This window comes from Pseudopipra pipra, chromosome 2 (genome assembly GCF_036250125.1).
Source record: "Pseudopipra pipra isolate bDixPip1 chromosome 2, bDixPip1.hap1, whole genome shotgun sequence".
NCBI classification, from domain to species: domain Eukaryota; kingdom Metazoa; phylum Chordata; class Aves; order Passeriformes; family Pipridae; genus Pseudopipra; species Pseudopipra pipra.
The window spans coordinates 77,695,136-77,722,627 of NC_087550.1; the positions used below are offsets into that span (position 1 = coordinate 77,695,136).

Sequence of the window (27,492 nt, forward strand, 5' to 3'; positions counted from 1 at the left end):
TATAAAAGCTATTAAAGACTATGAGACTGCTCAAGCCAACAGTGAGAATGACCAGCAGATTCGGGAGGGGCTAGAACGTGCCCAGAGAATGCTGAAGCAATCACAGAAGAGGGATTACTATAAAATCCTGGGAGTAAAAAGGTGAGATATTAATTCCAGAGATGATGATGAGAAAGTTGGTTATTTAAACCAGCGCAGATGGGACTGATCACTTGAATTTGTTCTGCTGTTCCTTTATCTTGCTACCTTCACTTTTCTGTTGTACTAATTCAGTAGTGTTCAACTTGTAAGTAGCACCTATTTACAATTCCTGTAGAAGGAATGGAAAAACAGCATTGGTGAGAGGGAAAATAAATAATTCAGTAGGAAATTCTTAGTAGATGAATGAATTGGGAAAGAAATGAGGACTGGCAAGAATTACTGAAAGCAACAAAAAATAAAATTGTGGTAGATAGTGTGATAGATTGGAAGAGTTTGGAAGGACTAACTGAAAGGTATCAGAAATACTTCTGCCATTAACCTTGAGAAACCAACAACTTCCTTTCTAATGAGGAGCAAACAAATGTCCAGTTCTGAATTAGTATTGGTCATCCTTCCAGTTGTGAACTAATTTGATCTCTGCTTTTTGTGCTTTTCGTTATGATTGCAAATTCTTCAGACTGGGAACTCTGTTCTGCATAGTATCTGGCAGTAGCATATTTCCAAGGAAAGTTAATGGGTGAAGTAAAAGAGTGAGTAATCTTTGTTTGAAGTTGAAACCTGCTTCGTTTTGCATAAAGAATCTTCAGTGCCATTTGCAGAAGGTTAACTAACTCATAATTTTCCTAATGCCCTTAGTTACTGTCTCAGTGTTTAAAATTAACCTGTAGATTCACTAGTGTGACATGTGATTTAGAGAATTAAGTTAGTTATAATTTTATCCATCCAGAAATGCTCGAAAGCAAGAAATCATAAAAGCTTACAGAAAGCTGGCATCCCAGTGGCATCCTGATAACTTCCAGAGTGAGGAAGAAAAGAAGAAAGCAGAGAAAAAATTTATTGATATAGCAGCTGCTAAAGAAGTCCTCACTGACCCAGGTAATGATACAGTGACTTCATTTTTTAATTACTTTTTTACAGTAAGTTAAAAACACAGCAAGTGTAAGTCATAACAGGCATTACAGCTTCCCTCTTTTTCCCTTTCTCCCCTTATCTCTCTTGAGAAAGTAGTGCACTAATACTTGCATCCAGTATGTCATCCGAAGTCAGATGTAAATCTGGAATTATTTGTTTCAGTGATTTTTGTTAAAAGTCAAAAACTGTTATTTCAAAGATCTCTTTTTGGGATATCATCTTGCAGAGATTTCTAGGATCAAGTAACTCTGGATATGCTTACTTCAAGGATACGGGTGTCTCCTGCCTCGAGTGCTATTGCAAATTGCATTTAGATTATAACAGCACCTGAAGTATTCCAGGGAAGCCCTGTTATTACTGTGCCATAATTCCATCTTGGCTTTCTTTCCTCCAGAAATGAGACGGAAGTTTGATGCAGGAGAGGACCCACTGGATGCAGAGAGTCAGCAGGGTGGCAGCAACCCTTTCCACAGGAACTGGAACACGTGGCAAGGATTCAACCCCTTTGGTTCTGGAGGAGGACCATTTACATTCAAATTTCACTTCAGTTAGAGCCAAGACTGTTTCTGGTGGCTGCTGCTGTTTTTTACTCAATTCATTGAAAAATAAAAAGTCTCTCAGTTCAAGACCCAAAATCTTAATTTCTAATGTTGTCCTTAACCCAGAGTCTTACTGCACTGGAAGGAAGGTCTTTCTTTCTTTTGGTATTCAGTGGGTTTGCTTGACAAGCTCACACTGGTTGGGGGGGGAGTTGTACTGCCTTTGTATTTGTTGTGGATCTGCAGGACATGTTTATTCCCATGGATGGAAAAAACAATAAGATGCTACTTAGGACAACGCTTAAATTTAGGACTCAAGTATATGCTTAAAGATAAAAATGCATGTAAATATTTTTCTGGATCGGGGCCTAATAAACATGGCAAGGGTAGATACAGTATTCTCCACGTTAACAAACTGTTGGTCATGCTCAGCAGAACGATCCATCTCTTAAGAGGAAACCCTGGTGACCACCTGCTGTGTTGGTGTCGGCAGCACCACAGGCGGGAGAAGAGCCTGTGTGCTGAACCAGTCCCAGCAATCGCTCTGGAAAAAGAGTGCTTGGGAGTAACTGTATTTGAAAATGTCTGCTCGCTTTGCTCATTAATGGATTGGGGTGATTTCCTGGGTGGTAATTGTCAACTATGAAACTAAAAAAAAAAAAAAACCCACACTTTTTTTTCTGAATGTCATTTGGGTTGTTTATTTGGGTATGATTCTTGAGTAGTTTGCACTTTAACAAAATATCTGCTTGAGATTTGAGCAGAAAATTTGTTGTGACATATCCCTGACTGTGCAGCAATTTGTTAGTTCTGTACATAAACTCAGAACTAAGACAGGTTGTGAGGTGAGTGTACTGCTGACCAGGAATGTGATATTGACTCCTGTAATACAACTTCATTTCTGTTGGGTGGTGCAACAGGGAATTAATACTTTGGGAAATTGAAGTAATTTTGTGTTTCGTGTAACAGCCACGGTACTGCAGAAACAAATGTGTGCAAAAAGAGGGACTAACTTCCCACTAGCCAGAAGTCTAGTTTATTTTTTTCTGTATGCACATAGTTAAAATTGGTTTGGTGCGGTTGATGGAACTGTGAGAGTGTGATGTACAGAGTTTCCAGGGCTGTAGCTGGGAGGAGTGAGGAGTCCTCTGTTCTGTAACTGAGTCTGTCATAGTTGCTGATGAGTTTCATCAGCAGCCATTTTCTTAGAACGCAAGAATTACGGTTCATCAGTGTTGATTGCATTTTAACTGGAAAACAATAATCAGTTGATAGGAACCTTCTCTCACTTCAGCTTGTGGCATTTGAAACCATAAGCAGCCGCAGTAAAACAAATGAAATAGGCAAATACGGCCTTCAGTCTGAAAGTGCATTTTATCTTACTGTAGTCAAAGTTGCTGTTGGAGCATAACCCTTGGCTCCTGCCCAAGTACTTCATGAACATAATTGCAAAGCCACACGTTCAGCAGAAATTTATCTTCAAGCTGGGTAGCAGTGTGGTGGTCTAAGAGTTTTTGGTTCAAAACCACCCCAGCAGCCTGTGAAACCCCAGTGTCGGATGTTTCCCAAGTTGAATGACTTCCTAGAAGTTCAACTTGTGCCTTTGACCTGTTGGAAAGTTTTTTGCTTAAGCTCTGTACCAGATGCTCAGGACGCTGTTCAGAGCACTCTAGGCTGGCATGACTCTGGGACTCAGACACAGGAACTTGCTGCACATTGAATAACCTGTTACCCTGTGGAATTGGCCTCTGTGCATCTGCTTGTTGCTGGAGTACATAAAGGACGGGCAGGTGGCTCTCATGTGTCCCCCCGTGGCTCCTCTCAGCCCCTGAGGGGGAGCTCAACCCACCATGCCTGTTGTGGGCAGGGTGGTTCCTGGTGGTTGCTGTGTGTGTGTGTGTGTGCATGAGCCATTGCTCTGTGTGAACCCTTCTGTATCAGCTCGTTCACTACAGAAGGGGCTGTTTTTAAATGAGTATTGAATGAGCAGTGTAAGCAATATGTCACATTTTGTACATACAGGAGTGGGGTTGGGCTGCACGTCACAACAAGGACCACAGACAGCTGTGTTTGTGTGCTGGGGAAGTGATGGGAATGAAATGTCTTTCCAAGAACTGCCCGTGTTCCTTTTTTTTTTTTTCCCCCTCATCCCTCTCCCTTCTCTGTTTTAAAAGCCAGAGCTGAGAGAAGTGTTTCCTGGGGTTTACCTTTTTTTTTCTTCTAGGGAAGGAATAAGATGGTCCCTCATGAGTAAATTCTTCATACAAGGCACTGATGTTGGGGCATCACGGGTTTGTTTCTCTGGGGCAACAGGACAGTTCTAGTGTACGCTGGGAGCATTCAGGAACAAAAAGGACCATGTGCATTTTGAGAATGAATGGGAAAGGGAAAATTACATTTTAAGAAAAAAAAATAAGGGTTGAATGTAGTCAGTAGAAGAAGGAAAATGATTAGTACCTGAATGCTGTTCATAGATTTGTTCCATGAAAGAAAGGTTCTTGGAAACAAAGGCAAAAAATGACAGTGGAGAACAAAGCTTTACTAGTATTGAGCAGCAGCTGTTTACAAGAAGTGTTACCACCCCAGTGCTATTCCTAAGGGCTTTGAGGTACTTCTGGAAACGCAGAAAGACGACGTTTGTTAAAAAGAAACCATTTACATTGCAAGGCTCTCCAGATACGGTGATGCATTTCCTGATGCGACTTTGGAAAATGAAGCGCTGGTAACACGCTGAGTGTTAATGGTGCAGGCAACGTGCAAGGAAGCTGAACTCGCATTTTTATTTATTAGTGGGTGTCTGTAGTGCAATAATGTTCAGTAACTGAACATTGGAAATGTCTTGCTAGTTTGTCAACCCTGAGATGTGCATGAAGCATCGTTACCATAACTGGCCTGTATGTAGATGCAAACTTCCTCTGTTCAATTCTTTCAATTTTAATAAACCTGTTTCCAACTTGTTTTAAAAGGAAGGTGGGGGGGGCATATTATACTTGGTACATGTTTAATACTGATGTACTGATGATCAGTGTTAAAACAGATTCAAAGTGAACTACAGACTGAAGTGCTCAAACTTGTGACATATGCAGAAAATGTGTCAGCTTAAACTTTTTTTAAAAAAAACATAAAGCTTGTTATCATTTCAGTTTTCAGACCAATGTTTGGAACAAGAATTATTCTTCTGTTTAGGGCTGTGATTTATAGGAGCTTTGCCAGAAACTAGCCAGGATAGCATAGCAGGTTAGTTGTATTTAAAAGTGCCTTATTGTAAGGTATTGTTTGTTTGCTCTGTAATACACTCTTTTATCCATAAAATCATAACATAAATGGCAGAATAATTTTTTTTCCCCTCAGCAAATCTCTAAGTAGCAGTTTTATGTTCTAAGAAGGATAAGTAAAGCTAGCCAGAGATTTATCAAATGTTTCGAATTATAAAATGTCTTTATATGAAATCATGAATCTAAAAAGCAAGAACTGTTTTTTTCTAGAACTGTGGGAATTATTTTATGGTATTTTTCACAATAAAGATATTTATGATGACAAGAAAGCACTGCTGTGTATTTGTCTGCCCTTCTTTGCTCATCCTGCTCTCCAGGTTTGGAGTTAGAGCTGTGCAGGAATGCAGTACAAGGCTGCCGGAGTGCCAGCAGGCAGGGGAGAAGGGGGGGGAGGAGTCACATTCTGTGGTAAGAGAAACTTGAATGTTTAGAAGTCAACTACTGCAATTGTAGAAACCCTGTTGAACACCAGTTTCACAGTGAGAACAACCAGCCTTTGGAATAATCTCCCCAGGGACGTGGTTGGACATGAAGCTTTTCCTGACAGAGTGCTGGGCCATCTTGTCTGGACTGTGCTTTTGCCAAGGAAGGCTGGACCAGATAATCTTGGAGGTCCCTTCCAACCTGGTATCCTATGGTTCTATGATTCTGCAATGTTTCAGAGTGAGGCAAGTACCTGATTCAGGGAAAAGGGTAAAAGGAACCTTAATGAGAAATATTTTCAATGCTAAAGCTCTGGCTCATCAGCAGCAGTGCACTAATGTCTGGTTCATACATTTTCTGCTGAACTTACAAGCTGATACCAAGAAGATTAAGAGCTAGAAAAGACACTACAATAGCAATATGGATATAAATTGTGAAAACCCTTCATTTGAATAGTTCAAATATTACTTTGCTTATTTACTAATTCAAACCATGTGGCAACACTCCACTAATCCAGGATGTGTTTTCTTACCGCTCCTAGGGCAGAGCATGCAGCTTGGAAACAACAAATAAGCTTGGTCTGCCTCTCTTAAGAAAGTTCTCACCCTGCAGCAGGTTCCTAGTTGCTGTTTCTTCCCTGCAAAAACACTTTCTGTAGATTAAAGGCATTTAAGGACTTGCTGCAATTTTTTTGCTTTGGATCTACTAGCAAAGTATTTAATGGCTATTGTATAATACAAAAATGGAGAACAGAAAATAATATTATTTTTTTCTCCAGTGGCACCTTTTAATTTTTTGTACAACATACACAATACATGGGTTTGGTATTAAAAATATATGATAATGTCTCAAAGTGCTGCTTTCAAGAGATCTTTAACAAGTAGTGAATATATTGGTGGGACCCTTCTTGTTCTATAAACCAATGTATAATCTCGAAAAAAAGAGCTTTCTTTGAAAGTAGTATTATGCAGAAAAAATATTGTAAAAATTTTTTTACAAATATATAAAACACTGCAGGAAATTGCATGACACCTTTTACATCTTCAAAAATACCTCCAGCAAATTACATTTCTAAAAATTATATTCTAATCACTTAAGTAATCTCAAGGAAATAGTATTTAAACAGCTATTTCCTTTTTTAAAGCCTGTAGAAGTAATCCAATTCAAAAAAGAACAGGATGCTACAGAAAACCTGAACACAAAATCAGTGCATAAACTATCCACTTTTTATCCTGCATAACAGAAACTTCCCACACAGATACTCATAAGAGAACTAAGGTTTCTTACAGATGAAGAACCATTAACTTCTGCCTTAAAACAAGCTTTCCAATGTACACTCCAAGCATGAGAGACCAAGGCAGAGGGATGCGAAATGCTGCTGCAGAGTAAGGCATCAGGATGGAAGTATAAGCTTCAAAGAAGAAGTGAAAAAGAAAAAAATAATGCAGCAAGCATTTAAATAATGGTTTTTTTCTCTAATATGGAATATCAGTTATTTCCTTCTTATGCATGGAATTTCTAGTAATGGTGCATATGCATCTGCTAGGTCAGTTTTAAGTCCATCTATGTGGTATAAAAATACCAAGTTTCTGTTCCAGTATGTTTGACTTGCTGGCTGATATTCTGAAGTAATTATGTTAGAGAACAAGCATAACAAAACAGATACTGCACTGAAATGGGACAGTTAAAGGGAACTGACATGAGAGTTTACTGACTGCTGCTAGTGGGTCACACAGGAAATGCTCCATTGGGTGCTTCGTACAAAGAAAATCCCACAAAAGATATTTAAAAAAATGTATGTGACATGTTAAAACTGTTCAAAATGCATAAAGGTAAAACAACAAAAAATACAAAAAGTTGTAAAAAAAATAAAATCTGCATATCTCATGTTCTTAGTAATAGGAATTGAAAAATACCAGCAAGGCATAATTTTAAATACTTGCTCTTCCATTGTAAACAACCAACATCTGAGGACAATGACAGTACATACAAAATAGGCTTCATTTCTCTTACTGTTTATTCAGTTATTTGCTGGTATGGAAATACTGTGCAACTCACTGTAGATTCACCCACTTAGTGCAAATTGCCTTGTCTTTCGTAATTTCAAGCATTTAGACTGAAAGACTGCTGAAGTTGTTCTTACAAGAATTTGTGGTCTCATCCAGTCCAATTTTGAAACCAGCACAGCCTAAACAACAGATTATATATTTAAGGCACTAGATTTCAGTTTAAGTCATAAATTCCTCCTTTTCAAATATGTGCATTGCAAGAACTTTTCCCTGCAATTTCTGTGGGATCAAAATGTCAGTAGCCCACTAAAGCAACAGTTTTGTGAGTACAGACTTAGAAAATTATAGGAAACACCACTGATAATCAAAAATACTCACAGATTTTATTATTTTATTTTCAGTTTTAAACAGGATGATGATAATCAAAACCAAGTAGAAACAGCTTTCAGGTACTGACCTTCTGATGCAACGTGTGCTGGTTGGAAAACCACCTTAACCAAAGTCATAATGGAATTTTATGACACACTATTTAAGTGACCAAAAGGAGCCTAAGATTCAAAACTTAGTTTTTAAAATTTGTAAGAGTGCAGCAATCCTGCACAATAAATGAAAAGTGTCATTCCTTGTTTTTAGCTTCCAAGTTGATTTATCTTTGTGTGGTCTAAATTACTAAAGTTATTTTTTGTGTCTTATCTTTGCTACACTGAGATTCTTTCTTGTGACCACAGCAGTTCTCCAGGGACAAAACTATAGACATATAACCAAAACTCTTGATGTTTTAATACATAAACTTAATGCATGTAATATGCACAAACCAGTTTTCATGTACATATTTAACGTGTATGTCCTCCCCCAGACTGACAACGTGTCCTCCCCCAGACTGACAACGTATCTTTGAGAAGTTGAACACCTCTTTCTTCATATTCTAAAATCCTCTGGGCAAACTGTACTTTAAAGAAGGAAAAGAAAACCAAACTCCACACTGGGTAAAAAAAGCCACAACCCCAAGTACCTGTGGATTTCTCAGGTTTGTATTGCATTTAAAATGTTTTAAATAACACTATAAGTTATAAAATATTTGACTTAACATTAAAGAATGTTGCAAATAGTGCCATTGTAACATTTGTAACTCCCCTTCAGTCTTTTCCAGAAGACTATTGAGTTGTCACCATTGTTGTTCATGGGCTGTGCTAAAGTTCATCATGTTTAAGACCTGTAACCAAAGGGAAAAAGAAATTATAAAAATAAGTTAGATATTATAAAAATAAGTTAGAGAAAGACAGTCATGCAAAATGTGAAGAAAGCCCTTTACTTTCCATTTGCTGCTAGTCAGTCATGCAACATGAACTTCATTTTTGGAGCCTTGCTAAAAGTTGAGCATAAGCTTTCACAAAGAATAAAAACCACTAAGAATTCTTTATAAGCGAAAGTGAATTTGTGCCTTGACTCAAGACTTTTAAATATATATCTGCCAAGTTTTTTCTTCAACCTTAAGGGCTGAGATCATCTTTTTCTTTTGTTTTGTTTCACATTACTCCAAGAAGTCTTATTAGAAGTTCTATAAGTGTGTTTGTTTGTTTGGGTTTTTTTGTGGGTTTTTTTGGTGTTTTTGTTCTTGGTTGTTTGGATTTTTTTCTCATGCTATTTAACAAACTCAGTTTAAAACACATTAGTAAATAAATAAGCCAAACTCTATTTGTAGCCTAAACCACAATTTAGTCTGGTGCAAAAAGGCTCTGCATACATGAGCCTGGAGACAACTTAATAGAGACTGAGTTACCTACTGCTTAACAGACATGAGCTTTAGGTTATCTAAGTGACGTCTAAGCTAATATGCTTTATTTAATATTTGTGCCTCAAATGACATGTGATGGTTGTGTTTGAGGTCCAAGAACAGGACACCACGAAACCTTCTCTTAGATTCTGGCATGAAACAAAAGATTTTATCCTCTCAGTGCAACTCTTATGTAAAGAAGCATAACACAACCATAAAAACCCACACAATTTCTCTAAGAACAGGGAAAATTACACAAATAAAAGATTTGTGCTTACTGACTGCAATCTTAATTTCAACTACATTAATATTTAATTTTTAAAAGCTAACAGATGAATGTGCATGTAAATTACCTTTTTGAAATAACGATGTTAGATTTTTCTTCTCTTTTTCAATTTGCTGTATTAACTTTCGTATCTCAGAGTCGTAGTCAACCCATTCAGGAACTATCCGGGCAGCAGCCTCTAATTTTGGTTCTTTGGTTTGGGGATTGTTGCACTGAAAGTTTAAAATATATTAGATGTAAACAAAGCGAATGGGAAAATAACATCTCCTCAGAGAACGTAGCTCAAATAATTTTGTCAGCATTTGCAATGTCATTGAAACATGCAAGGTCAGTCACTTGGACATTATTATTTAAAAAATTACACTAAAATTGTAAATAAATCCTGTTCAAATAATTCAAATAACTCACGACATATAATTGTAAATACTTTTCCTTTTCCCCCTGCTCCTGACTATATGTATAGCACAGAGATGGCCAGGACAAGACTACTAAGATTTAGACAAAGTTACATGGGGAGATGCAAAATATACATTGGCACACTGAGGTTGAATCTGATAAAGGTTTTTTTATTACATTTGTGATGCTTCCTCTAGTGTTGTCTAGAAAAATGTATTGACTACTTCCATAAAATAATATTAATGGAAATCTCAGTATCAAGTGATACATGATAATGGGGACTGAAAGAGGGTGGGATGGGGTTTAATAATGAGAGAGGAAGATTTTCTCTTTCTGTTTCTATTGCCAAAGAAAGACACTTTCTTCTTTCTAGACATGGATAATCCCATGAACATTACACTTTTTAAGCTTTGTTTTATCTCCTGTTTATAGTGATGAAATAGACAAAGAAACCATAATAATATTAAGTCCTAAAATCATCGAGTTCTGGAGGAACCTTCTATGTAGGGAGTGCAACAGCAGCACACAATGCCCAGAGCGTTAACTGTACTTCATCACAGCTCTAGAAACCAGGCTGAGTATGGAAAAATTATTAGGAAAATACATGTATGGGCGTGAAAAGCCTCAATCTTGTCCAGTTAAGAGACAGCAACACTTAATTTTTTGGTACAGTTTTCAGCTTTAATGTAAGAAATTTGTAAGATCAACCAGGAGAGGAAAAGGACTGAGTGTTCCAGTGCCTTCTATCAAGGCTGCCTTCATGACATGACATATATTTATCTCAAAAGCCACAGAAATCACAGCAAAGTTGTTAATCTATAAAACTAATTCAAGTCAGGATCAACTCACCAAGTCTATTGTTTTAGCCTTTTTCTTGGACTGATCATCACACCAGGTTTCACACCAAAGCCACTCCTGAGGGAGAGACTTAATGGCTACTTGATGAATCATGTTATTGGGGAGATCCTGTACAAATTTTGTAAAATCATAAATTAGCATTGAATGTAATGTAACTGGTTATCTAGCAGCTACTTAAAAGTAGAATCTTTGCCTATTACTCTTACATTTTCTTCTTCTTACATTTCCTTCTTAGCGCTCACCTAGTTCTTTTTCAAGTAGATTCAAAACTTAGTCATGCTCATTTTGATGCCAATTCCACCTCTCATTTACTAAGCAATTTTTTTCTTGTACTTACATCTGTCTTTCCTTAGCTTGACATAACAATACTTCTGTCTGATACTCATGGTTCAGACTTGTGGTACTGCATGTCATACCATAAATACTGCTAAAGAGCAAAACTTAAACCATCTCTCCATTTCTTAAATTTGAAAAAAATATCCCTCAAAAACCATATAATGTAGGATTACACCACTACTCTAAATTTACACGACTTCTAGGAAAATGGATTCCAGAAACATGAGCGTGAGAAGGAAAAGCTATTAAACTGCTATTCTAGCCACCTTCCTTACTTTACTTTTTTTTTTTTTTTTAACCTGTACTATGCAGTCAGGAACTCTCATCAAGAAAACTCCAAATGAAGATCTTGCTGAATGCAGGGAGCAGCATTTACAAATCAGAAAAACCTCAGGCAGTCATTCACTGGCCATAGTTAAAAATAACAGGTGTAATTGGCAGATCCATTTGTAAGCTCCCTCACATGTGCAACCCCTACATTATACTTAAAATAAACGTCAGTTCTGTGATAAGTATTAGTCACATCTTGTTTTGCCAATTCATGTTGCTAAATGTGACAGAATAAAACAGCACATATTGCTGCATTATGAAAGACGTAATTTATTTCAAATATAGACATTCAAATGTAAAGTATATTGAGAGCCAAGACATTAAACAGTGAAATGCTTTCATTTTTGAAAAACTTAAATTCTACAAATTTTTGGAAGATTAAAAAATGGTTTATCACCATCTCAATTTCAAAAGAAGAGAGACTAGTTTTCTGTTGTGCCTCTTTGACTTTGTAAAGGAAATCAGAATTCCTGAGTTACTACAATTCCTGAGTTGTGAATTTACAAATTGTTACATGGGGCAGAAAGTCAGCTGCTAGTGCCAGGATTTAAAGTAAGCAGAAGAAAAGAATGAATTAAAAAAAAAAAAAAAATCTAAACAAAATTACTGTATTGGAAGTCTATTTTTTATGATGTGTAATTTTTCTCCCTAGGAGTTCTATACTCACTCTCCTTGGCATTTAAAATCACAATTTTCCCTTCCATCTACTTCTCTTTTGTGGTTTATATTAGCATAACCTTGACTACCACCCATGAAGGCAGCAGTGCTGGCAGATTAGCAAAGAGCTGAGATTGCTTCTTCTTTGAGAAGAGCAGTGAGCACTCCAGTCAGGTATTTAAAATAAAAATAGTAATAAAAAGATCACAATGCATCCTTATCAGTAGATGAAAGCTCTCCAGGACTCAAATACATTGCACTGTGGTTTGTATTTCTAGGAATATTGCTGTATTTTGTGTAAGTAGTAGCAATTAAGACAGAAAGTAGTTCCTATCAATACAGTCAGAAACCAGATTAGTACGAACATTACTTTGAAATATTTTTCCAACTAATTTCAATTCCTTTCTGCCAAGCTTTAGCTACCTTAACATCTGCTCCTTAAGTGGTTTTTTATTTGATCCAAGAGTTATTATTATAAGAGATATATGCCACCATGTATTAATGCTGTAATTGAAAATATAAGAATCTTAAAATAGAGACACATTTTTAACATTTTGAGAACATTAGATAAATCTCATTACTATTTCTGAAAATCAACATTATAGTGGAAGCTCTGTACCCAGAATCTTTAAAGGTCTTTGTGAAAGACAACTTGCACATATGGGTAAGACTATGTTTGGAGAACATACTGCTACATCCTATTAGGACTAAGTGTGATACAGGGACACCAATTCATTCCATTGTCCAGAAAAAGAGAAGTGAAATATGGGTGTTGCTGTTATGTCAGTCTTTTGCTCTTAACAATTACAGCTAAAGGCTGCTCCAACTCCCTGTGTCCAGTCTACTCTGAGTTTTTAGTGTAGCTGTATTTCCACTTTTCTTTGTCCAGTATTATAAGAACTGCTATTTTCAATTTTTACTTTTATTTCTGGGAAAAAAAAAAAAGCAAGTGGCAATAAAGTCCTTATGTAAGAGAGAAAAATTTGCTTGCAGAGCAGGGGGGTGGAAAGTAGGCACTGAGAGATGTAGGCATTGCTACCGTGGGATCCCTTTGCTGCTATAGGCAGGTAAAAACCTTTTGTGCTTTAGGAATTCCACGAGGAAAACAAATAAAGCAGGGACAATCTCACTTATGAAGCCTTCTGCAGTTCACCCAAAGTGAGACATAAATAAGTATTATTGACTCAGGCAGAAATGTGATGAGCTGTTTACTATCCATCTTCTATCAATTTAAATAACCTCTACTACAGGAAAAAAGTAATAAATTTAAGTACATTATGTTTCCATGGGATCCACTTACATGCTTGTGACTGCACCCTGATGTACCTCATTTGGGTTTAAAAATTGTTGGAATTACATAAATTAAGACTACAGCCAGCACAGGGTGACGATGTACAGCAACCACCAGAGTGCCTTTGCAGTTAGCTTACAAAAAACAAATTAAATTTACATTGATGAAAAAAAAAAGAAGAAAAAGAAAAAAGCTCTTGCCAAATAAGAATATAATTACCATTATCAGAATAAAGGTGAACAGTTCTCTGTTGTTTTTTCCTCATTTTTTTCATATTAAACAATTATTTAAAACAATAATCATTTAGTGTTCAGTTTTCTGAACTGTGCTCACATGCACAACTTAAAATGTGCTAAAACAGCAGTACATGGCAAATAGTTTTACAATTATATAACATACACATTGAGCTACACAGCAATTCCATGCAATTTGAGAAAGATAAAGAAAATAAACCCCAAATTGCTTAAAGCCATTTATACCTGATCTAGATTTGACAGACTGTTTGGATCTTGACTAAGAGCCTGGTACTGGCCCCGAAGTCTGTCTCCAGCTGCAATCTTTCTGAACGTCTTCAGATCCACAACATATAAGGCACTAAAAAGTTTAAAATAAAAAAATTAGGTTGTGGAGTTTCACCTTCTTTTTGATAATATTAATAAAAGTAACAAGAAACTAAAACATGTTCCCATCCTGAAGGAATATTTTTCTTAATTAAGTGGCTAAAGCTACAATAGAAAAATGAAATCAATATGTCATCAGAATTCAAGCCTTATTCATCTCTTGCCGAGAACGACTGGAGGCAATTGGTTTTGAAAGCCTCGGTGATCAATATCAAGACCCAGATTTCAATTAAATGCACACACTGCACAAAAATATGTTATCCTACCTAATATGGTATTTCCTTTTCCCAAGATGTGATGCCCAGTATCCTGATTTCCAGAAACGGTACCCATCCATTTCCTTACGGCTGTCACAGAAAGGTGTGTATCCATAGGGAGCTCCATTTAGATCTAGATCTCTGAGTTCTTTCAGGTCACTTCTCACAATCTAAATAAGAATATAGTTATTTCTACAATTTAGTACTGTTTCTAAGGTATGCATATGAGGGTAGGTATTGCAGCAAGTTTCACAAAGTTTTATTTTAGATTAAAAAAGAAACTGAGACACTACGACAGCAGAGTATAGATAAAATATTCCACTGGAAGATATTTACCAAATTATTCTTCAAGTTAAAAAGAAGTGTTTATTATCTTATTAACAATGCTCATCTGTGTAACACATTTAATAAGTAAATTAAATAAACCAGGCACAATATTTTTTAATTCATAGATCAGTGTTTCTGGTTGCCCAAGAGTAAATTCCTTAATGAAAAAGCATAACTTCTAAAATCTACCAAGTATGTCCCTTTTACAGAATCCTTCCTATTTGTTACCTAACTTCGTATTCCAAAATTATTGCATCATTTGAAAAATCTTTGTATCGAGTGATAAAGTACTTTTAAAAATAGGTTATAATGACATTTTACAAATGTTCTTTATTTACTGTTCAATCCTTCTCCATCTAATTTATCAGTGGTAAAAAAAAGTTTTAGTTATTTGGGTGTAGAGAGAAATCCTTACAGCTGTGAGGACAGACAACCAGTGTTACCAGATGGTGTATCCAGATGAAACTGCAGAAAGTTGCAGTCTGCATTACTACACCTAAATTCAATTTATTCTCAAGCTTTGGAAAAGGCCCAAAATACATTAATACTTGTCCTGACGTTTTTAACAACCTTGTGATAGACTTTTCAATGCCTCATCTCTTGGAGACAGCATTTTGTCTTTCAGTATATTATACAATACTCATTCCTCAGTGAAAGACTGCATACAAATTTAAAATAGAGACAAGATTAATCTTGACAAATTTCAGCCATCTCAAAGTTGTTCAATGGTCCAAACTAATCCCCTCAGACTCCTTGCACAGTGGAGAAGTCCTCTCACAATCAGTCCAGAGACTGATTCACTCCAATACAGTTTCAGTGAAAGGCCCGTTTAAGATCACACTCACCTCTCCAGGTGCCTTTCTCTCTCCACAGACAATTTAGGACAACTCAGTGTAGTGAGACTCAATGTCCACATGACTAAAGACAAGTGAAATTATTGCATTTCACATTCTGCAACACCACTGGTTCTGTTCATACAGCTGCAGTATTCTTACAAGACCAACGTCTGAATAAATGACCATAGGGGATGAGACTACATCAATTTAAGCCCATACGAATTCCTCATACATTTATTTATATACTATTATTTTTTCTTACCTGGTCAGCATCAACAAATATTATTTTATCCACAGCCAAAGGGAAAAGAACATCCAAGAAAAGAATTTTGTAGCCCCAGATAATTCTCTGTTTTTCTGTCTGTTGATAAAGCCAGCGGGGCCACTTATACTGTACTAACTCATAGTTGAAACCATACTTTTTAGCCATGTGAGGAATAACATCCTAGAAGAAAAACAAAAAAAAACTATTAGGTGCACATATATGGGACGCAGAAGGACTCAAAAGGAAAAAGACTGAGCGGTGCAAAACAGTTGTAGCTGTATTGGCCTTACTGACTACACAGTTTATTACTCTGAAATGTTTCTTTATTTTTAGCAGTATCCTCAGCTACACCAGTAGTAAAAACATTTTATGCAAGCTCTTGGAGACTAGCAGAAGAGAATAAATTATTATAATTTATCACTGAGCTTTGCATTCCACAAGAGAAGAATCTTATACAGAATACTTTTAAAACTATTAATATTTAAAACTATTAGTATTTAAAACTATTTAATCCACTCAGAGATCATTTTCCACTGTGAAAATTTAATTTGAATTATACGGTTACTCAATTGTAATTTTAAAAAAATTATTTAATATTTTAAAGAAAAAAAATAATAAAAGAAAGACTTTTCTCCTACCTTAAATGTAGGGGAGAGGTAGTTTTTCAGAAACCAAAATTTAACTGGTGTTTTTGTATGACGTAGGACAGAAAGCATCATAATTCTGTGGAAATATAAGTCTATAATAAACAAACAAATACACACAGGTCATTACATTACAACTGCACTTAAAAAGTGTTAAAACTTTCTAAGTATAATTTTCTTTTACCCAACTTAAGCAGAATTTTCTATTTCTAATTAAAAGCTTTAAAGAGCATGTGTTCAACACTGTTTTGAGATGGACTTATTTGATTCACATTGGCTAAGCAACAGTAGAAGGAACAATTTCAGAAGTGGATCTATTAACAAGTTTTATTCTCACAGAACACCTGACAAAATTAGAATAATGATTAATACCTTATATTAACGTATGTAACCATATGTGCACATAGTAAACCCGTTGTTTGGACTAAACACAAATAGATACAATTCTAGATACAAGATTATGAAGTCACTTCTGTTACATCTTTATACAGAGAGGCTGAACTTCATCTTTTATGTTTGTACTTCACACATGAAAGACAAGGAGAGCATTTTTCTGTCTTCAAAGAATAATGGTACTTTTGAACATTTGTATGTTGAATCACTTTGTTGTTAAGCAAAGAGTAATATAGTCCTCATTGTATACAACCTTTCTATGTATTGGTAATTTATTATTTTTTATTTTGTTCAAAAAATCAGTTTCTTTAAGCTGCTTAGTGCTAGTATGAAAATTTAGTGTATTGAGAAGAAATTCTTGTTTCCCTTTTACCTTTCCTTACCTTAAAAAACGTTCATATAAATGGCCTGAAGCAACAGAAAAAATGTTAAGAATATCACTTTTCTTTTCCTTCTCTTCTGTTGGAATTTCTTCTGAAAATCTAAAAATTATTATAAATTATTATATAAAGTAAACAATCAGCAGAAAAAAAATACTAAATTATCATTAAGCTCATAAAGAATCAAAAGTAAGAAAATACACAAAAGAAATACTTATCCTACAGTAACCAAATACACTCCCACTGCACATGCCTATGATACCAAAATCTTTTTGGGAACAACATCTCATACCCAGTCACTCAGGACAAGCAATGGCACGACTGCAGCCTCCAGTATTTTCAATCAAACAGAACTCAAATTTGACAAGAACTCCACATTTTATCAGAGTAAAAATAATCAGAAATACATGCAGCCATATTATCTTGAGAATTGGTAGTTTTTAAATTAAAACCCAGTTATTTTCCATTGTTCATCCACATGCATTCTACATCAGAACAACCAATCCATGTTCTTGGGGTGAAGAATGCCTGCAATAGTCCTCATAGATGGTTGAGCTGAATATATTCCCTAAAATACAGACTGAACATAATACAAAGATGGTCACACCAAATCAAATCACATATTTAACTCACTACCATCCCAACAGCAAATGGCAAGCCTGAGGAGTAGTAGCCTTTCCCAGAGTACCCTCATAACATTGAGTGGTCTGTGATGATAGGATTTCCTGAGTGGTTTTCATAATACTCACTGAATTCTTCCTTAAATTAATCCAATTACTGTCCCTATAAGCTAACCTATATATTTGAGGTACATTGTCCAGATGTTTTCTATTTCTGCTGCACAGCATTTTTTGCTCATTTTGAATACCAAAGTCTACCAGGACTGGTTTTTCACCATGTATGCCTTCCAGCACACACAGCCAGGATGTAATGGCTGCAGTCTTCCTCAAGCACTGCTTCATTGATCTCAGAACTGCAAAGGCTGCCTTAGCCAAATTCATTACAGTATGGCTTGATATTGTTGGAAATTCACCTCAGTAGTCTTTTTTTTTTTTGAGGTGAGTCATTCTTCACACACTTAGATTGCATGAGTTACTCCTATTAACTTTTCTTCTGGTTACATCCCTTTTTAAAATATCCTTTAGAAAGTAAAAAAGAAGTATCCCTCATAATCTTTAAGAACAAATGAGACAAGTCTCAGATCTCCAACATATTCAAAAGAGTTCATATCACTCCACTAATATAATGCTGAAATCCTAAAGGCTGCAATGTAAGTCATATGAATGATCTTTTTGAGAAAGATTATTCACATTCTTTTCACTCAGCCATGGTAAGAGCGCAGTTGTACCTGTTCAGGAGTATAGCAAATGCAGAAGAAAGTCAGTGGAGCAGCGCTGACTGCACTGTATGGCATCTGTAAAGATGACAACCTCCCAACTAGCACCGAACTTTTACAGGCTAAACAGATTGCAGCTCACAGTCCCAAGCAGTCAGTCTTCCTTCTTCTTGACTTTTTATCTTGTTTCTTACCGTAGTGACAGCAGGACCAAAAGACTCTCAAGGTCTTTATAATGCAACCATCATGTGAAAAAAAATAAAATCAGGTTTTCGTAAAAGGATCTTGAAAATATTGATTATGAAAAGATCTACAAAAAGGCAGAGATCTTCCAAATTGAACAAGCTGCTGGACTGACCTGTAAGGTCACATGGGAAAAGCAGTCAATTGGGAAAGGGCTGCTCAGTTATGAAAGGACTTGGGCAATGGTATGCATGTGTCCCATGTCAGAGCACATGTGATTTCCTCTAATGAGTAATGTGCTGGTGATATTCTTTTCATTCTGGGATAACAAAGAGGAAGGATATTTGACAAGTTCCTAGATAGCAAGAGGCTGACAGAAAGGGCAGGCCTCACATCGTGCCCTTGAGCCACAACTTTGAATCAATGGGAAGAAGATTGAGTGAGGGGCTTCAATTGCCCAGCTAAGCTCTGAGCCTGATGCACACTGATGAATCAACCAACTGTGGTAAAAGGCAAGACCTGAAAGACTGGGAGATCTCTGGCCTCGTAACCTTGTTAGAGGAAGCTAAGATCTTGATCACCGCACATACATCCTTTGATGCAGCCAATTAGAAGTGGGAAGCTTGAAGATGATGAAAAATTCCTTTATCTAACATCCTTCTGAAAAGAGACACCTTTGTGCAGAAATGTTGGTCCACTTCCTTGACCTGTGACTTCACGAAAAAATTTTTGAGAGTTGTAGTATAGTAGTCTGGGAGGGTTTCTGAATCTAGTCAATATGGGTATAAATTGAAAGAGGGGAAATTTAGGTTAGATATTAGGAAGAAATTCTTTACTGTGAGGGTGATGAGAACCTGCAACAGGCTGCCCAGGGAGGTTGTGGATGCCCTAACATGGCAGTGTTCAAAGCCACATTGGATAAGTCCTTGAGCCACTTGATCTAGTGTAAGATGTCCTTGCACATGGGGGGGGTTGGGACTAGATGATCTTTAGGGTTCCCTCCTACCCATACCATTCTATGATATTGTGATACTGTACGAGTAAAATCATCTGTGGATAAATGGTGATAAACATAACATCAGCAATGGAGACTCAATATCATGTCCAGGTACTTGTGGTACAAGAGGTCTTTTCAAGAGAGATGATAAAGCTGAAACAGAACCCAGCCTTGGATCTACCAAGAGATGTGTGTTAGAGGATTAACTGGGGTCAACTTTTTACTAGATAAAGTAGAACTTTAACTTCTCTTTATTTTCATTAACAGTCTGCACCTGAGAACCATTGCCAAAGCTACTGAAAATGGAAGAAAACCTTTTCTGAGTCTTGCTTAAAACAGCAAATTAGAAATACCACAATGTTATTAGCCCCAAATGAAAAGCTTGAGATGTTTATTGCAATTACTTATAGAACTCAGACTTTAAAGTAAAAGGTATTTTATTGACATATAAAAACATTTCTTGAGATTTCATAAATAATGTTTAGCAGCAGACAAGCACCATCGGCCTGCTTTTTGATGTTTATTTTCACATATCTGAGTACCACATAACTGGCTGGGATTTTCACATTGAGATTGATTCCCTACCCCAAAAAATAAAAGACCAGTGGGGGAAATGAACAGGAACTAGAAATGCAAAAGAAGGATTAAAAAAGGAAGTAAGGAGAGGTTCAAGACATTGTAGTTTTTTTTTCCCCTCCTTGTATTTATTATTATAAATCCCTTGAATAGCCTTTTTACATATTACATATCACTATCAAGTAGGAAACACTTACTTGTTGTGAGTAATAATAAACATGTGCTGGAACAGCTAAACTAGAAGCAAATTATGCATTACCTTGTAACTGATTCCAGATTTCCATATTTTCCTGTTCCATCTGTAAGGAGATCCTCATTCATTTTATCAGGCTTTTTCTGTACCTAGTCAGTAAAATAAATGTCTTTGTGTAATTTAGGAAGTTGGTTGATAGTAATTACTACTTCAACTGTGATATCTAACTATGCTGTACTAACTGGCTAGAGCTGGATCAACATCTGGACCAATTTCTACTTCCGTAAAATACTTACTGAACTGCATTGAACTACATACTTTTAAACTATGTACAGAACTTGCTGTATTAAATGGTGATTAATAAATCAAACAGCATGTTCAAGCCCTCTGTACTTCTTTATGCAAACACTAACTACAAGTGTGGGGAATTCTACCTCATTTTCTACACTCATGAGTTCGTGATCCAGCCATTAGCTGGCAGAAGTGTAGCAGGGTGTTGCACCACACAGTGGAACTTACCTGAAGGGAAATTGTCATTCTCATAAGCCCTTCACAAGGAGAAAGTGACAAATTTGTCACTGAAACATAAGCTCTCCCACACAACTTAAGCAATTTCTGCTGTCTTATCCAGGTGCATAATAAAGACTCCAAATCAATTTCATCTGCTGCTTTAATTTCCTTGATTAAAATAAACCTAATTGCTTTTGAAAACCAAATAGCTTTTAAAACCCTCAATGTCTGAACATACTCAATTCTAATCATATTAATTTCACATGATCATACTGTCAAGCCAATGCTTACAGATTTCTGTTCACACTACATCACGAGTCTTTTTAGCTAATGGTCCTGAAGCCCCATCCTGCACATCACTGAAGTGATTCTGCAGTTCAACTGAACGACAGACCTTACATATTCTAGCTATAACCTTAATACATGCCACCTCTCACATCAAATAATTTTCATATTTTAACCCAAATGGCACCCTTTTATCCTTTTTCTGTGGTTTAAAGGCAGGCTCATCATGTTCCAGAGTTTTACACATTTTCTCTGGGTTCTAGAAACTTTCAGTTACAGGACTGGGGAAGAGACACATGTCTGCGGTTTTAAAAATTCCTCTTGTACTTACATTTACATTGTTCACTCTCCTTCTCGATGTCTAAAATTAGGATACAACATACCAAGGAAATCTACACAAAATATTATTTACAAAACAGAGGAAAACATATAATACTATGAGGCTCTTTCTCCTGAATATAACTCATGCTTAATTAGCTCTTTTTGATGCAGTTTTAAGAATGGAAGTAACGTAATTTCACTTACACAAATTTGGGAGCTTAGGGTAAAATTCAATACACCTAATTTTAACTTCCACTTTGGTATCTGGACTTCATAAAAAATACCTCTCTCATCACTGGAGAGAAATGCATGTCTCAAGAGGTGCTCACGTTGCTGGTTTAAATACATATATAAGCTGGGATTAGTAGACCTTTGGACTCTCTCTTATTCTGTTACACATAGAGGGAATTTAAGTCATCTAGACTACACATTTGGACACCTTGAGCTAGATGAGATAAATCTTATCTATGTTTAACCGCTATTTAACAATCTCCCATGCAATTAGTATAACCTGATTGGATCAAATTAACTACATTAATTTGCACATCCTTCTCTTTAATTACACAAAATCTAAATTATATATTTCAGTATACACCTTTCAATTAAATATAGCCTAAGACATGTAAGCATAAGACACATTTCATATAAGGAAATGCTGCATACATACTTGAACTTTGATAATTTTGCTTCTGAAGTTGTTTAATACCACAATAATGTCTGTCAGGTCAGCAACAGAATCTGTTCCTTCATGGCTGTGAGGAGAAAAAGAACCCATGCAAAGGTACTGTCTCATTAAAACATGCCTTGTTACTTGCATTTAATTAGAGTGTAAGGTTCAGAATTGTTGTTATTTATACAAACAAAATTTCTTCAGTTTCACCTAACTGTATTTTAACTTCATAAACTTTCTGAGTTTTAAGCATCACTAGACATTGTCCACAGTGGTAGCCCTCGCTTTTTAATCTGGATTTTCACAGGGAAATTTATCAATCAATGAAAAAATGCAGCAACTTGGAGCTGAACATGCTATTATGTATTAAACGAGTATATACTACATTCAAACACTGAACTAAAATTTATTTTTCAAATATGGAAAATATCTTAGAAATTGCTGTGCAATGGCATTAAATGTACTTTTAAAATAAACCTGCTTTAAAAAGTATAGGGAAAGCTTCATCACAGTGCTAAGATAGTAAAGATTGGCTTTCAACTAGTTAGCTTTGGAAACTGTACCCCTAAAGACATGGCTGTGCAAGCACCTCATGAACATATGCCCCACTGAACATCAGCTTAAACCATTCAGGCATCTCAAAACTGTACTGCAGTCCACTGAGTAACAAGTATAAAAATGTTGCTGTCACTTTGTGATACAGTAAAATAACATAATTCTCAGTTTTTTGAGCTTTTATACCTCAATAGCCCATATATTTTTCCTTCAATCTTTTCTGTCTTTTAACAGTACTATGTGGCTTCCTCTTGCTAAGGCTGTGTCTACAAAAAATGGGTTAAAGAAAGTAATCTGCTACCCCTTAGGCATCATTTTCCCCCCTAGAAAACAGAAGTATTTAGATCTTGTTTCAATCTCTTTCATACCCCTTACCTAAACATGACAAGATTTTATACAGTTATATGAGTTTTCTATTTAATACATTTTTGTGTGCCTATGATCACCTAGTTTCATAGAAATGGCCTATTCTTGCACAAAACAATGTTCAGGATTATCTTGACTTTTTTACTCTGATTTAGTTGTATGTTCACACTTTTAAAATACTGCATTTATGCACACTCAGTCAACAATGATCTTCCTATCACAGGGACCTAAAGCAGTCAACAGGCACAGTTCTGCATTTTAAATAAACTGTGCCATTAAAAAGCTTTAAAACAGTACAACTAGATCCAAACACAAACTGCTGACAGCAGCAGCCAGCCCAGTGTTTCCATTTTTGCCCTCAGTTTTTACACAACCAAAATCTTCTCTCTAATTCACTCAGTTACCTCAAAATCTCTATGCTATGAATTCTGTTGGTAGCTCTGCAGCTCTGATGAAAGAGATGTTTTTCCAAAATGTTTACAATATTCTCAAAGTGTTTGGTTTGGATGTAAATTTAACAACACTGTTTTGTCTCCCTAAATCTCTTTTGTGGATCCCTCACTGTGGGCTCTATCTTTACTGAGTGCCAACTGTTTCACTCTGCACAGCCCTCAGTTTGATGAATTTCTGTCAGTATGAACAACCTTTTTAAATGCAAACAAAATGTCTCGTATACTGGCAGCACTATAACATATGTAACAAAAACTACTTTATTGTTATATAATTGCTGTACGAAGCTAAACTTCTCTAGCAGACTACTTATGTCACTTTAAAATGTTTCAAAACACTTAGGTGCTTTTAATAGAAATACAAATAAGTATCAATATAATATAAATTATAATTTTCCATATGGGGAACAAAAGCATTCAAGTTCAACAAATGGAGACCCTTAAAGAAACAAACAGAAAAACTCCTTGGCCAAATTAGAAAAGATATAACTTTCAGCTATGCAGTCTGCATCAAAGTCTAATAAATTATATCTACCTGCCATTTTAAAAAATGAAGTCTTCAGCAGGATTGTATATAGAGATCTTTAGATATAAACTACTTTCTGCAGCCTTCTCTTGTAATACTTGCTTGTTTTTCCACCAACTTCACAGAATCAAAGTTTCAATAATAAGCAGTGCTCAGACTATCGCTGGGTACAATAATTTTCATTTTACTAATATTCATAGTAATTTATTAATAACATTGTGACTGCTTCAAAATAATGATCCTTGTTAGAAGCAGTGTTCAAGAAAACAGAGGCAGCTTTTTCAAGCATTGTGTATTTACAGAAAGTAAAAATAAATTACTTGCATGTCTATTAGATGCAACTACAGGAGAAGCAAATAAGCATTGAGATGTAGAAAGTGCTGGTAACTTCAAATTCCTGTATTTCTCCTAAAGCTGCTATTATAATGTACGGGCCTGTGCCTCAAAGAAAACAGATCATCTCACATTTCAACAGGAGAGGACATTACTAATATATGAGGATGGAAAATATACTGCAATACCTCTTGGCAAAATTCCATCCTATCAAATAGTTGCCCGAGTTCTGATAGCAATTTCATACTAATAATACTGATACCTGTAAAAGAAATACCAAAGATCCTGGTACGGCCTCCCAAACATACTTTTGCAGTTGTACCCTAAGCATGTAATTATTACATGGCATGTAATAATTAAATGAAATAAATGCTACTGTTTAGATTCCTAATCAAGTATTAGTTTTCCTGACTTAGCTGAGCTCAATTAAGCCCATTTGTATTTCTTCTTAGGGAAAATCAGTAATCTTACAAAACAGCAGATGATTTAAGTTTCCTTTGATGCAGCCTAAAATGTAGAATGGTTTTGTTTCATGTTGTTTAATTTTCTAATTCAACTACACCTCACTACATTATTCTTTTAACCATGTCATCTTACATAAATCACTTTTTATATCTTAAGAATTGAATGCTAAATTAGACAAATTATATAGCCACAGTGGGTGGAGATTAAGTGATCTTCTTAGGGTAAAGACTATGCTTTTCTGCTTTTTCAACAGATTGCGAGTGGTTTCTGGGGAAAAAAAATTGAAAACTGTAAACAAATAGAATGAACCTAACATTCCATTAAGATTTCTCCCTGTAACACTGAAATTGATGTATTAACTAAATATTCATAACCATAAAGAGGTTAATCAAGTTTTTTAATTTTTTTAACAGTAGCTGATGAATAACAACATACGGAACTATGTATTCCTGAGCTCCAATAAGAAATATTTCATAGGACGCAGGCTTGTTTCAGGTCACAGAATTACACTGAAGGAGAAGAGGGAAAAAAAAAAAAAAGGAACGAAGAACTGAAGTTGAAATAAAATAAAACAATACTGCTCCTCTAGAAGGGATTTGATCTAAAACTTCAAGAGGAAGCCCTCATATGCTACAGATCCATGCTGTTACATAAAACATGGGAAAAAGATGATTCTTTCAAGGAATAGTTGGAATGACGGCTAGCATATCTTCCTTTTTATGAAAATCAACCATGGAAATTATGGATTTAGAAGCTATAGAGATGCCAACTATATGTCATTTACAGGAGTACAACTTTCTTTCCATATACAGAGGTTTCTCCCAAGAGAGGGAAATGTGGTGCACTCAACATGCAGCCAGGGCCTCGAATTGAAGGGTGCTTCTACATTTTAAGGTGAAGGTGTAAACCAAAATGATTCTTAGATGACTTAGACAACTAAGAAACACTCAGAATTAATTGAAGGAAAAAAGTCTAGAAATGAATATAATAATCCTATATAAAAAAAAGATGCCTCCTATCAATAAGTCTACATTCAAAGGCACCCTCAGGACTGAAAAAAAGTGATGAGAGGGAAATTTGTGGTACTTCCTCCAGCTGATAAAGACACTGCTGGAGTGCTAGCAACGATCCACTTGACATATTCTTGGAATTACATATTCAATATGTTGGGAATGTCAAAATATTAATCAACAAAACCATGAGTGACATTTCTACAGAATTTGGTGTGAACAGTTGTATGATAATGTTAACCATGCATGGAACTAACAGAGCAAGTGTCTGGTAGCTGTGTAACTGTATAGTAAGAGACCTTGCTCGCATCAAGCCCAGCTGAGCAGTTTAGGCTTATTATGCATTAATAAGCCATCAAATAACAACTTACACTATCAGGAAATAAGGTATCTCTTACAAACTTCAAATCATCATTTACATCTTGTTCTTTTTTGTAATGCTATTTTTGCTCATTTTCCTTCAGTATTGTCAGATCTTTTCCAAATATGTACAATTTCAGATTCACTTATAAGTGTGTTTCCAAATGATGGATTAATACTTACGAAAAAACCTGATAAATCTCTTCAGATCTTCCTTTACGCAACCTCAGTGTCCAAGCGCCTGGATTTGCTTTCAGCTGAAAATATCCCTACGAAAAAAAGACAGCCACTTCTTCCATCTGCATTTCAGACTCAACCATCTACATACACAGAAATCAATTATCCAACATTTATACCAGCCCTAAAAGAAATGTGTCAGTGATGCAACCAACTATCACCTTTCCTGCATGTCCATAATAATGTTTTTCAGTGCTCCATTCATTTCTAACCGAATTTGACTTGTATACAAAAAAATCCATCAAGGACAGCAAGTAAGTGAGCAGTAAAGAAATAAATTACTGAATAGACCCTAAATTGAAAACCTTCTTTGAAACTTAAGATTTTTGTCCTGAACAACTTTCTGTGTCAACACAGCTCCTTTCTATTTTAGGAACACTGCAAATAGCTATCACTGTGTGAAAGTCAGGTGGAGCAAGCTTTGAAATGTGAGGAACCATTAAAAGTTTCATCATGCCAAATATCATCTACTGTTGAAACCGTATTCAGTATTTGTGTAAAAATCAAAGATTTATAGTTTATTAATAATTTTATTCCTTGTGATATAGTATTTACAAAGAACAGAGAACAGTAGATAGGTAAGAGGTCTTATTCATCAAAATCCTTCCCTATCAAATTACCTTAGCCAATAGGAAACAAATCTTTCATTTCAGAAATCACAAAGTCTTCTGCTCTACAGACTGCCAAACCAAAAAATAATTACTTTGCATGATGAGAGGAATTCTGAAGTGTGGATATGTCCCATACAGGCTCTAAGCACTTACCTGAAGGGTCTAAAATAGGAGCCTTCTTTTGCCTGGATCATTGTGTAACAAAACCGGTTATTTTAACCAGAATGTGAATCATACCTTACATTTGTCAGTGGAATCTCCATCTCAATATAACTACCTCCTGCCATCTACTAAAGGTAATTAGGGTCCCAGTTTAGGCACTTCAGGTTAGAGCCTAAAATTAGGCCATAGCCAAACCTATACTAGGATCAGAGGAGGAGCAGGAGGAAAGTTCAGCAAATTAAAGACGGTCTCAACTCCAGGATGTGCCTGTTGCTTTTAGCATTACTAAGCTTGCAACACAGAGAAATGGATTTAAAGAACAAGATGCTCATAAAGAA

At 35.8% G+C, this 27,492-nt stretch overlaps 2 protein-coding genes across 10 annotated transcripts in view; one reads left to right on the plus strand and one right to left on the minus strand.

Annotated features, from left to right (window-relative positions):
* The window catches only part of DNAJC3 (DnaJ heat shock protein family (Hsp40) member C3), a 32,449-nt gene extending 28,444 nt beyond the window's left edge, over positions 1–4,005 (plus strand). For both annotated transcript variants that reach the window (XM_064646022.1, XM_064646024.1), the window contains exons 10-12: positions 9–141; positions 929–1,077; positions 1,508–4,005. In XM_064646022.1, the coding sequence (XP_064502092.1) occupies positions 9–141; positions 929–1,077; positions 1,508–1,665 (440 nt within the window). In that variant the 3' untranslated portion in view covers positions 1,666–4,005. The remainder of the gene's footprint in view (positions 1–8; positions 142–928; positions 1,078–1,507) is intronic.
* A 4,106-nt stretch (positions 4,006–8,111) lies between these two features.
* Positions 8,112–27,492, minus strand: part of UGGT2 (UDP-glucose glycoprotein glucosyltransferase 2) — an 83,596-nt gene continuing 64,215 nt past the window's right edge. For 6 of the 8 annotated variants that reach the window (XM_064646014.1, XM_064646012.1, XM_064646013.1 and 3 more), the window contains 11 exons: positions 26,328–26,413; positions 22,078–22,162; positions 20,361–20,443; positions 17,013–17,111; positions 16,231–16,315; positions 15,590–15,772; positions 14,174–14,334; positions 13,767–13,881; positions 10,665–10,781; positions 9,487–9,631; positions 8,112–8,572 (listed from right to left, as the gene is read on the minus strand). In XM_064646014.1, the coding sequence (XP_064502084.1) occupies positions 8,550–8,572; positions 9,487–9,631; positions 10,665–10,781; positions 13,767–13,881; positions 14,174–14,334; positions 15,590–15,772; positions 16,231–16,315; positions 17,013–17,111; positions 20,361–20,443; positions 22,078–22,162; positions 26,328–26,413 (1,182 nt within the window). In that variant the 3' untranslated portion in view covers positions 8,112–8,549. Of the gene's footprint in view, positions 8,573–9,486; positions 9,632–10,664; positions 10,782–12,868; positions 13,422–13,766; positions 13,882–14,173; positions 14,335–15,589; positions 15,773–16,230; positions 16,332–17,012; positions 17,112–20,360; positions 20,444–22,077; positions 22,163–26,327; positions 26,414–27,492 lie in introns of those variants that run through there. The other 2 variants (XM_064646015.1, XM_064646018.1) reach the window with 2 other exon arrangements.